Here is a 12,316-nt window from a genome sequence, read left to right on the forward strand (position 1 = left end):
GATACCATGATAAATGGTATCAATTGATAGTATTTCCATTGATTTGAAACTGTACATCAATGTATCTTAAATAGAATAGGCTGTTACGGCTGTTACCAAACAGTCTGTTACCAAATAGTAAAACAACTTCCTAAAGATAAGTAACTACACCTAATTACAATAGGACTCAGTTATACATATCCTAACAAACTACATGTTACAACATATCACAGCAAATCATAACAACATATAGAATCTTCTATTCCAACAGTTTTTTTAGTTGCATAGTAAGTTTCCTCTTTCATATACAAAGGTTTCTCTTTTTCGCTAACAATTTCTATACATGTATAAGTTGATCATCCCTTAAAAATATTAATATAAAATTGTTCATAAGTTAAGAGAAAAATATTTATTCTTTTAAAAAATATAATTTTATATTCTAACTCATTAATTACCGTCAAACAAAAGTTATAATTTATTGTAACACTCATTTTAATAATAATGACAAGCGTAAGTTACGTAACCACTTTTAAAGAGGTGTTTGGTATATGATTTCTGGTGGGATGGCTGGATAAGTGAGAGTGAGATACCATTAATGCCATGTTTGGTAGAGGGTTAAGAAAAATAAAATCAGACAACTATGTTACTCATGCAAACTCAGGTTGTGTAAATTGATGTAGTGTGTACAAATGATGTAGTTGTGCAAACTCAAATAGGTTACAATGAAGCTGCGAGTAAACCGTCGCTAAACCCCAAATTAAACCGCCGCTAAACCCATAATTTCATGTAGTGTGTCAAAAACAATGTTTGCAAATACCACCTCTGAGGTGGTATTTGCATAAGACTAGAGAAATGAAAAAATTGGCACGATATTGTAGATTGAAATGCCCCTCGTCCAAATGTAATTTGAGACTCTGTTGGTAGGAGAGACAGATATATGGATGACGGAACAGGAAAGATCTATTTCTATTGACATTCAAAAATTAAAAAAGAGGTTAATTTGATAATTTTAACCTATTTATCCATCAATATTTTATCTTTAATCAAACATAGACTTATAAAATTCTTCTCAATATTTTTGGTAAATTTTTTTTTGGAGGTTACAAGGAATTGAACCAAATATTTTTTGGTAAAATTTTGATCAACCAAATATTTTTTTTTAAATTTTTCTACTAAACTTTTTTTTCCACTATATCTCTAGTAATTATATTCTCTGGTAAATTTTTTTTTTCCACGCTCCCAAACTATAGCTTTTTAAACTTCTCATTTCATTAACAAATTCATTGGTAAAATTGTAAAATCCGTAGGGTGTTTTGAAAATGCTTGGGTAGTTATGATTAGGGTTTGGGGTTTGGAAAACGTGGAAATTAGGGTTGGGAAAGGAAGGGGAGTACTAGTACTACATGTGAGAAGACGGGGATAATACGTGAATCCGTCACGACAGTGTAACGTGAAGTCGAGAGACGTCACTGGTGCAAGAGTGTGAGCGTGATGGTGGGGGCATATAGTATCAATCGAGGGAACAGCAACCCTAGGTCTCTTCCTCTAATTAAATTTCTTTATTCTATCACTTTACGTCACACGTCTATCGACAGTTTCATAATTGACATAATTTTTTTTATTTTAAATTAATAAAATATGGAAAGGATGGGAAGAAGAAGACCGGAACACAACTACAGCTTCATTATCTAATATCCAGAGGTAACTCAATGATTATTACCGTTCCACGAAAGACAATTAAAAATTAAAATCAAAATTAATAAAAATTAAAAAATTAAAATCAAACATTAAAAAGAATTATAACATTTTCATTGATTATTCAAAGGGAAAAACTTTTCTTATGTTACATAAGATACATTTTATCTCCTACACACCCTTCGATAACTGTGCCACCTTTTTCTTTTCTTTTCTTTTATTTTTTCAGGTGGTGGAGCCCACAAATTTATCTCTGTGACATGAGATAACTATCTCCTTTAACATGAGATTAATAAAACCCTTATTCAAATATCTTACGGTAAGAAAAGTGTGAAAATATAGAATACAACTAACTAAGGGTTTTATAAGAGTTATGTTGTAGGAAAAGTGATTGTGTAATGTTATAGAAATTCGTTTTGCGTGCCTTAATTTTTTATTTATTTTTTTGTTTTAAAAAATGTGGACCCCACAAAATGTTGTGAGCGTAAGAAAATTTGTTGTGTTATGTTAAAGGATAAAACGAAAACCCTACAACTAAATTATACTCTGCTGATAAAAACTATGTAATATAAATAATGGAAAATATATTTTTCATATAATTATATGAGATAAAATTATGTCATATATACATAAAAAGTGAGTGAAATTGACTTTTTATTTATTTATTTTTGTTCTTAATCAATCTTATCCATTTTTTGTATATTTTATTTTATGTAACATGATAAATATATTTTCAATAAATAATAATATGATTCGAAATACATCTCTTTTTAATATTTTGAGTGCCTATAAGATTGAATTACAATAGTTATACAATTTTATATCTATGTAGTTTACAAATTATTTGTCGAAACATAATAAAAACTTATCAATCTACTTAAAAAAAAATCAAAATAATACAAATCAACTTTATTTTATTTGTTAAAACTAATATAGTTATTTATGCCGTGATTTTTTTTTATTTTTAGTGAAAACCCATGATTCTCTAAAGAATGATATTATAATCAATATTACGAAATTAAGTTTTAACTAGCTACTAGATCAGTGGCGAAGCGCCAGAGCCATATTAGAACCAGCAACTGCCTTGGCACTGGCTGGTTTCTAAAATTAATAGTTTTTTCTATCTTCAGTAATTGTAAATGATTTCCTTCCTTTATAGTTGTTGACTTCTTACATGATTGGCTAATTTTTGACACTGATTTTTCAATTTTTCTGACTCCGCCATTGAAATGTGATAATTGATACTAGTTTATGAAAATCAAAACAAAAGATATAATGTTCATGAACTAGTAATAGATGATTTGTTGGGGGGATTGCCACTCTTTGGTTACATTCGAAACTGGTCCTTAAAAGTTGTCCTCATCAAGTTATGTAAATGTTAGTAAAATAACTCACTTTGAAAAGAACATTTACTAAACTTACTTTTTTAGGTAAAGTCAATGATTATTGAATAGTATATACTTTATGGACAGCCAAAAGATGGTTAATAGAACTGTTAATCCGCATTTTTAAGGGGCTTTAAGGAGGCAAGCAACTTTATTGGTGGTGTTATCTATATATAAGTGTGGTCATTCAGAGAAATAGTTGAATTTGGCATCAATCCCGAAACTTTGATGATATTATTTGTTTAATATTACTACCCCAAAGTTATCATTGATATTTTACTTTTTATGCTAAAGTTTGTAATATTTAAATTTGATATAAAGTTTATATATTTTTTAAAAGAAGTATCGAAGTGGAGCCTTGGATATAATTGGCTTTTTCCACTTTTGTAGACCAATTATGATTTGATTATGGAGTCAATATCTATAATAAAATCATAATTGGCTTTTCCTGTTCATAGCATGCTGGGTTGCTACTCTAAATAGATGTGGCTCAGTTTCATTCTTCACTTGTCCATTTCCTTCATGATCTCCTGAGGAAGATTGCTCCAACCCCTTTTCTGCTTCTATTTTTATTTGACATATTTTTCCTCATTGTCCCCCCATAACCTCTAGTACCTGGATGTTACATATTTTCATTTGATGGTTTCATATTCAAACTTCATTGACAAATTCTATTTATTAATAAAAGCTTCATGTGCGCCACATAATAAGATTCTCCACCAATGGGAATGATCCTATTAGGATTAATTAATAACATAATTTCACTTAGGACGACACCTGTTTGATAGAAGAATAAATGAGCAGGAAGTAGTGGTGGGTCCAAGCTTTACCACATTATCTGTGCGCCACACAAGATAAGTACCCTCCACCAGCGTGAGATATCTTGTTATGGTTAATTTAATTTCACTTGCCAAGTCAGATGGCACCTCAATTGCTAGTTGACAAGTTGGTGCGAGATATAATTGATGTTCCATCACTGGTCTTTGGTTCACAATTTTCCAACATGAAGCAAATCTTGCTTTCCTCATAAGCATATTTAGCTTTTCGTTAATGGAAGGACACTAGATTTGTGCTTTATGAATCTTTTCTCAAAGATATGTTAAGGTGCTTGAGATAAGATCGTGGCTATCAGATGTTGTTCTACAGTACGACGACAGTGATTTAATTTGTTCCAAATTTAGTTGGAAGGATTTTAATTATCGATCTTAGAGAGACTCCTAAGCATAAATGAGACGGTGATGGCGCAAGCTATGTTGTTGGTTTAGGTTGGCGATTGTGGGACGGGAAAACTGTAAATTTTATTGGATGAAAAAGAATCAATTTCCAAGTTTTCAAGATAAATTGGCTTCCCTTAAACTTCAGTTCCTTTTGGGTTTTCAGTGTCGAGAATGCATCAAACATGCGCCAGAATATATAACTTCTGGTCGGGCTCTTTATTTGTTTCGGCTCATGAATGGGTTATGGGTAGAGAAATGCTATATATTACAAGAAACCAACGCATACGAAGACGCATCAAAAGCCAATGTCTTTCGTAAATAAATATTTTAGTATCATTACGCATTTCTCCTGTACAATAGATTTGAGGGTTTCATTTATGATAAGCGAAAAGTCGTAATACAGAACAATTGCGAGTAATAACTAAGGTAGCGTTTGCTTTGGGAGAAATTTTTTTTTACTGGCGAAATATAATTGATAGGAAAATGGTTGGAAAGTGAGTTTTGTAGGAAAATGTAAAAAAAGTTGTTTGGTTGACCCAAATATTACCAGGAAAATTTATTTAAATATGCAAAATCTATGTTCGGAAGAAACTTTGCACCTGTTTTTTCACTTCCCCCAGTTATCTCAAAATACCACATCTCAAGTGGTATTCTGTAACAGTGAATTTCATCCAAAAATCAACACAAAAGTCATTTTTCCATCTATCCTATTTGCCTGGTATTTTTTGAAAAAACCTGAACCAAACGTGGTATTTTCCAATATCCACTTACACTTTCCCATCAATCTCAAAATAAACCTTCAACCAAACACTGCCTAAGGGTTTTACATGTCATGTTACAGGAAACTTGTTTTGTCATATTACTCTAATACATTTTATGTGGGTCCCACTAAAAAAAACAAAAAAAAAAGAAAAAGAAAAGTGAGGCCATCATTTTTTGTGAGTGTAACACGATATTACAAGTTTCCTACAATATGATATATATAAAACCCAATAACTAATACTATACCATGTTTATATTCGCCTATAATTAGGTCATTTTTCCGGCTTATCAGTTACTTGAGGCAAAGGAAGATAAACCATGGTCTTCAAGGTTGGCGAGGGGAATTCTATTTGAGGTGGTAATCCCTCCAAATTCTTTCCCTTTCCCTTGTTATGCATGCACAGACTTAAGCAAAAATTCATAAGGTGCAGATTAGCTTCTTTTTTATTTTTTTTGAAAATCAGATTAGCTTATTTAGAATATGTACAACCATGCATAGTGGCCATATTAAAAAACTGATGGGTATATGGACTATCCTATATTTCAACCCCATTCAATACGTTTCAAACTCAGCCAATAGGCCCAGCTAGCTTGAAGGAAAAGGATAATTACCATGCTCTGATCCAACCACAAGAATTGGGTCCAAAGCTAAGCCATCAACCGAACCTAAAGCAAAATATAATCCTTGATAAAACTTAAGCAAGAAGAAGAAAATAATCAAATATGAACCCGCACCCCCGTTTATTTTTTGTTTTTGCTAATAACAGACCTCACGTTCAAAAGCTCTCAATTAAACTGTCACTATAGAAAACCTAAACAAAGAAAACTGGTTCACTTTAATACAGCATATAAGTGCAGCTTGCTAGAATTTCTGGATGACAACTGAATTTGCCAGTCCAGCCTGCTCTATAGTCTGAGTTTCATCAGAGAGAAGCTTTGGGGGGAAACCCATCATCTGAAGTTGATAATTCCCCGCACCCCCAGGTCTAGACGCATCGATGAAAGCACGAATGTCGCTGACTGTGTGGTGATAATTAAAATGTGATATCAAGCGGGTTCCATCTGCTAACCTAAGCTGTATTGAGGTTGATGGCAATGATTGATCCACCACGAGGCCAGCAGAAGGGGTGGGAGCAGTACTTGGAGATATTGAGGTCACAGTTGGCTCAGATGCCACTGAAGTAGAGCTGCTTCCTAGAGTTCTTCCCACACCCTGAAATGAAACATGACGCTTTTCGGGTTCCTGCAAGTGTGACAAAATGCACTTCTGATTTATACTTTGAACAAAAGAGAAAAAAAGAAATACGTGTCATGCATTAAAAAAAACCTAAATTGCATTTCAAAAAGCAAATCTTCAAAAACATTAAAACTAACAAACAAAGTCAGCCAAATTCAGCTTAATTTTATAGTAAATTAGAGAGGTACAAGTGTGGAAAAATGCACTTCTACTTTTTATATGGGCATACTATCATGCACAAATAGAAGATATGGATTGCATTTAACAATGAAAAACTTCAAAACCCTTAAACTAACGGACAAAATCAACCTAATTCATCCTGGTTTCCGAGTAAATTAGAGAGACGCAAAACATAGAACTCAAAACAGAAAACTCACATGATACTCCTCACTCCTCCTTATGAGGTTAACATTAACAGATGACCTCCTATCTGCAGGTTCAAGCTCTTTTGGACACTCAGATCTTTTTATGCTCTGCGTTCAAACACAACAAATATCATTAAACAACAAAACGAAACCAAGAAGAAAGTAATAGTATTACTAGCACAAACAGATTTCTGAGACATTCCAACATAGTCATAGTATGATGAGATTTTGAAAACAAACTTATTCAACAATTAATAATAAAATATGCTGGACTTCAAAGAGAATTCCAATGACAGTTTGCAGTAAGTAAAGTTATAAGTAGAACTTTACGAAATATTACATTATTCCTAATAATGCTTAGAAAAATATCAATCTTCTAATACTCGGGACTTCTCTTCTTTTTATAAATAATAATAATTTTGGGCCATATACAACCTATGCCTCCATTTTCATCTTCCATCCATTTCTGAGTTAGTTCCCTGCTTACCTCTAAAAATGAGGCGTTTTCAGGATCATCCAAACTCCTCAAAGGTCCATCATTGACAGTGAAACCATTAGTCCAAAAAACAATGTTGTGAACAACAGTCTCAGGTTGCTGAGGAGCAGATTCTACAGTTTCACCTGAGAGTAACCTGCCAGTTCCAGTAAAGCTTGTTGACCTTCGTGACTCCTGAAGTTGATCAATAGGTCTTTCCACAGCTCCAAGTTGCCTAGCTCGATTGAAAATTGAATCCACGTCATTGCCTTTTGAAGGATCCTGGACAAGCATTCCACTGGAGATATAAAGTACAATCGTTAAATCCAATAGAAAAGTCCTAAATCATAAAACCAACTGAAGACATCTAGAAGATGCATATTACTAATGTCAGTAAACTTTATGTGTAGTATGTACATTAAATTTGAAGTTTAGTAAGCATGATTACACATGTACTAATCCCATTTAATCAACAAAAGATTATACACTTTTTGAAGACAAAATTTGACAGATAAATATAAACACTTCTAATCAAGGTAGCTAAAGTGAGCTTTCACTCAAAAGTGCTTGGAGTTCTGGAAAAGTGAAGCATAGAAGCAAAAATATCGTTCACTATATATAAATATCATTCAGAAAATACAGATATATGTAAGATACTAAGATATATAGTTCCAACCTTATAAACATAAAGTTGGGAGATGGACAAAACAAACACATAATGAAATCGGGAGATGGACAAAAGACATCATTTTGAGGATTTTCCCCGTCAATTTTTTTGACAAGTTGGGCAGCATCTTAATGGATTTTAAAAAATCTGATACCTATAACTGAAAAAAGTTGTCCAAATTTCAACCAAAATAGCCTGAAGGTACAAGTGTTAAAGCGCTTACAAAAGCATGATTTTGCTGCGTCTAATGCCTTAAGTTTTCAAATTCTTTCAGCCAAAGATCATTTTGAATAAAATCCATAGAACTTGGTCTAAGTAAAAGTCTAAAAGCATGTTTGTAATAAACGATCTACAAAAAGGATAACATGTGATTAGATGACTAATCTTTAATTGGGTAAGAATTTCCAATGCATAACGCAATGTGGCACAGGGATAAGTGAGGACTAAGCCTTCAAACAAGTGAAACTAATGGCATGTTTGGTTTCAAGTTGAAACCATTCAAAAGCCAATTTGCATTCAAAAATGACTCAAACATGGTGCTATCATGTTTAGCACCATTTGAGACAAAATCAAGTTTGGTCTCAAATGTGATTTTGAGTTCGAACCCTTAAAAGTAAGAGCGACATTTTCCTGCTTTTGCAGTGAGAAAAACCCACCTGTGTGTTTATTGACAAATATACCCTTATAATTTAATATTATATAACCATTTAATATCATTTAAATAAGTAGAACTCAATATTTTTGAGTTTAATTCCAATGCAACAGCAATATAAAACATTTTTACACTATCACTCATTCTTGAATTAACACATCATCAAATGAATTTGACTATGGGAATAACTATATGAGAAGTTAGATGGCTTTTTGACCAAACCAATGTTTTTCTTAAAAAAAATACTTATTTAATTCATTTTTCAAAAGATATTTCAAACTCATGCGGTCAATCCCGCACATTGACCGCATGTTAACGATGCAAGACTTAATGTCAGCATGGAAGTCTTGTATGACAAACATACAAGACTTTACAGCAAACATGAGAGACTTACACGCAGTCATTAAGTCTCGTACGATCAACGTGCGGGAGACTTAAAGAGTCTCGCATGATCAACGTGCAAGACTTCCACGTTGGCATTAAGTCTCGTATCGTTTTGTCCCATATGGTCAACGTGCAGGATTGACCGCATTAATTTGAAATATTTTTTGAAAAATAATTTAAATTATTTATTTTTATCAAACATATTTGTTTGGTCAAAAAGCTGAAGTCAGACTCAATAAATGATGTGACACCGCATAATTAGATGATAATGTATTTTTCTCATCGAGAGTGCATCAAAATTAACTTGTACAGTACACAAAAAACTTAAATTTGAAGATTAATTATTCCAGCACCCATTTATGTATAATCATATTCTTAAAATTTATTTATCTTTTTTAATTCAAGACAAAATTATACCCTTTCTGGTAATTAAACATCTAAAGGTGTTTTTTATCAACACTATCCAAGCAATATTCATTATATCAAAATCTCCAAACCAAAATCAATTCACTCAAACACACTTCTATCCAAAATCAATTTTGCAAAATTAGATTCATCCAAAATCAATTTTGTAAATTGTAATCCAAAGTCCAAACACACACTAAAGCTCCATATACAACAGAAAAATGTGGGAAGAAGGCACCAATTGTAACACATCAAAACAATCCCAACCTACAATCATAAAAAGATGAACTGAAGAATAATGGCATCTAATCATGATAAGAGAAAGAATATGTACAATGGCAGCAACGACTGTAGCTCTCGTTTTCTTTTTCTTTCTCTTTTTCTTTTTCTTTTTCTATTGGGTAGAATGTAGCTCTCATTTTCAGTTATACATAAATCATGCTAGAGTTTGAAATAATCCCAAGAAACTGCTCAGAGAATTCAACCTCGCAACTGGTCTTATACCAATACCAGCTTGATCATTTAAGTTAACTCTCATGATCACAAGGGCAACAACAGGCAGTGGTGAAGCCACTTGTGTCTCAGCTGGTGCCTTGGCACAGCTGATTTTTAAAAGTAGTACAGCCTTAGTACTGATTGAATTTTCAAAAATAATACAACCTTGACACTGACTGAATTCTACCTGGTGGATCTTTTGACACTGGCTGAGTTTTTCTTTTGGCTTCGCCACTGACAACGGGTAAGCCAATAGAACATATTTTACGAATATGACATTATATCATGGAACTGAGAGCTTAAGAGTTGCCAGAATTGCTAAAGATAGGGAATGAAATACCAGGAGACAAGCTGCAATGAAATTCAAAACTAATGACTTGGCATCAAGCAGGACAGAGACAGAACAGTTTGGAAATTTTCTTTTATGGCCTACCATTAACTTTTAATTTTGTTTTATAAAAAAATAAACTGATAATATGGTCAGTTACTTGATTGATTTCTATTCTTCTTCTTTTTCTTGAGATTTACACGCTGATTTATTGATTCTTGACTGATCTGGTCGAGCCGGGTAGGACTACAGGGGCGGTAAAACTCTCCCAACCAACTATTTACCTAATTTATCCACGTGTTTGGTGATTATTACTCGGTTAATTTCCAAAAGACAAGCACGATAATCTCATTATTAAATTAAATGTGATCAAATTAAATATTTGGGATGATCAGTAATTTTTTCCTACTGGATTGATTATTAAATAAATAGTTATATTTGGGGTTAGTCCCCTAACAGACTTGCTCAATCAAATAGCTATCTTATCTGAGAAACATAGAGTAGGGCTGTAGGAGGAAGAACTCGCAAACTTCTTTTACTCATCACAAAGAGAGGTATATATTTTTGATCGATTGGTGTTCTATAATTTACATAATTTGTAAAATAATTTCCACAGAATCAACTACTAATATATTGTTACCAAGAAAATCCATTTATATGTCAATCTTGCTAATTATAACCAAACCAATAGGATGGTTTCCCACTGGTTAAACAAAGCATTCCAAACAGGTGCCTATGGGATAAAACAACAAACAAACAACCCATTAAAGCAGAACCATAAAAACACCAAATTTTTTTGGAAAGTTGAATTATTTATAGAAAAAATAGAGAGAAGTGATAAGAATAAAGGGAAACCTCTTTTCGCCGCCGGTGTAATACTCCTGAGGGTCATCGGAGTCGCTGTCAGAGTCGGCGGATGGCCGGTTCAGATCGGAGAGTGTACGGATCCTGCCAGCTCGACTGGTCGAGGGTTTCGATGCTTTCTTGTCCCTCGACGCCATTGATTTTCTTTGAAGTCTTGGAGAGACAAAGAAAGAGAGAAAAATAAGACAATATCTCGTTGTTTCGAGTTTCTCGTCTCGCTCGGCGAATCTCTTCTCTTAATATAATAGACCACGCTCGTCCGAAGCGCGTACCGTAGGGAATATTATGATACCTTACCGATGCTTTGCATATTGCATCCTACCTTACTTTATGGGTTTTTCTTTTCTTGAATTAAAAAAGAAGATTATAAATACTCATAAATTTAATTTTTTTTTATATTTAAAATTTATTTTTTCATAAAAACGTGTTTTGCATATAAATAAATTTAGTGGTTGCAAATAAAAAGTCATGATAAGCCTTCAAATCATATTCATCATTTTAACTAAGTACGAGTGGCTTAAAAAATATTTCTATGATCATAAGAAAAAAATATGCAAATAAAAATCTAATTGTGACATTAAAAATATGTTTACATGTGGGTCTCATGTTATGTCATTATTTTAATAATTTTTCAAACTAACCTTATATAATAAAATCCTTTTCCCAATTTTTTAATATTTAACCTTTACAGATTATATTAATTAAAATAATTAATTTAATATTAATTTTAATTACTTTTAATTCAGCAAACGAATAAAAAATTAACCAATTAAATGTTTTAAACAAATCAATTAAAAAACAACTTATCTAAATTTAATCAAACGAATTTAAAACTGACACGAATAATTATTATATTCTAAATTAAATGAGTTATAATTGTATTATTTTTCTAGTGAAAATTATTATAATAATTCAATCAAGCAAACGGATCTTATTAACAGTTTGTTTGTTTACAGCCAGAATCATGTTTACGGTATAATTACAGTAGTTTGGTTATTATTTTAGGTGTGAGATTTATAAAAAAATTAAAAATATTTATATTTACACTTAAAAAGTTATTGTATTTTATCATCTAAACAAGATTGATTCTTCCAAACTCATTTTTTAAAATATCATTCTAAAATATAAATTAACTTTTCAACAACAATTGCTTTTTCGAAGAAATTCCTTTGAAATTAATTCTACCAAAATTCAAACCAAACAGCATAAAATTTTAACTATTTTTTTTTTAATTTTACTATTCATGATTCAAAAAATAAACCTTCCATTCAGGATTTGAAAACTCTGCATATATAAGCAAATTAATATTAAAAGGAAAAACTAATATTATATTGTAGAAAAATTCTTAGATCATGTTATAGAGATAATTAATTGTGGGATCCATTATTTTTAAAATAAAAGAAAAG

At 31.9% G+C, this 12,316-nt stretch overlaps 1 protein-coding gene across 1 annotated transcript; it reads right to left on the reverse strand.

Annotated features, from left to right (window-relative positions):
* Positions 1-5,604: 5,604 nt before the first annotated feature.
* Positions 5,605-11,135, reverse strand: LOC133286420 (plant UBX domain-containing protein 4-like). Its single transcript, XM_061483837.1, has 4 exons — positions 10,902-11,135; positions 7,128-7,413; positions 6,653-6,748; positions 5,605-6,281 (listed from the first exon to the last, which is right to left on the reverse strand). Exons 1-4 carry the CDS (start codon positions 11,045-11,047, stop codon positions 5,901-5,903), a joined length of 909 nt encoding a protein of 302 aa, XP_061339821.1. The 5' UTR covers positions 11,048-11,135; the 3' UTR covers positions 5,605-5,900.
* Between the last annotated feature and the right edge of the window lie 1,181 nt (positions 11,136-12,316).

Source organism: Gastrolobium bilobum, unplaced genomic scaffold, assembly GCF_033153095.1.
Source record: "Gastrolobium bilobum isolate Gb01-03AN ecotype WA unplaced genomic scaffold, APGP_CSIRO_Gbil_v1 utg16135, whole genome shotgun sequence".
Taxonomy (NCBI): Eukaryota; Viridiplantae; Streptophyta; class Magnoliopsida; order Fabales; family Fabaceae; genus Gastrolobium; species Gastrolobium bilobum.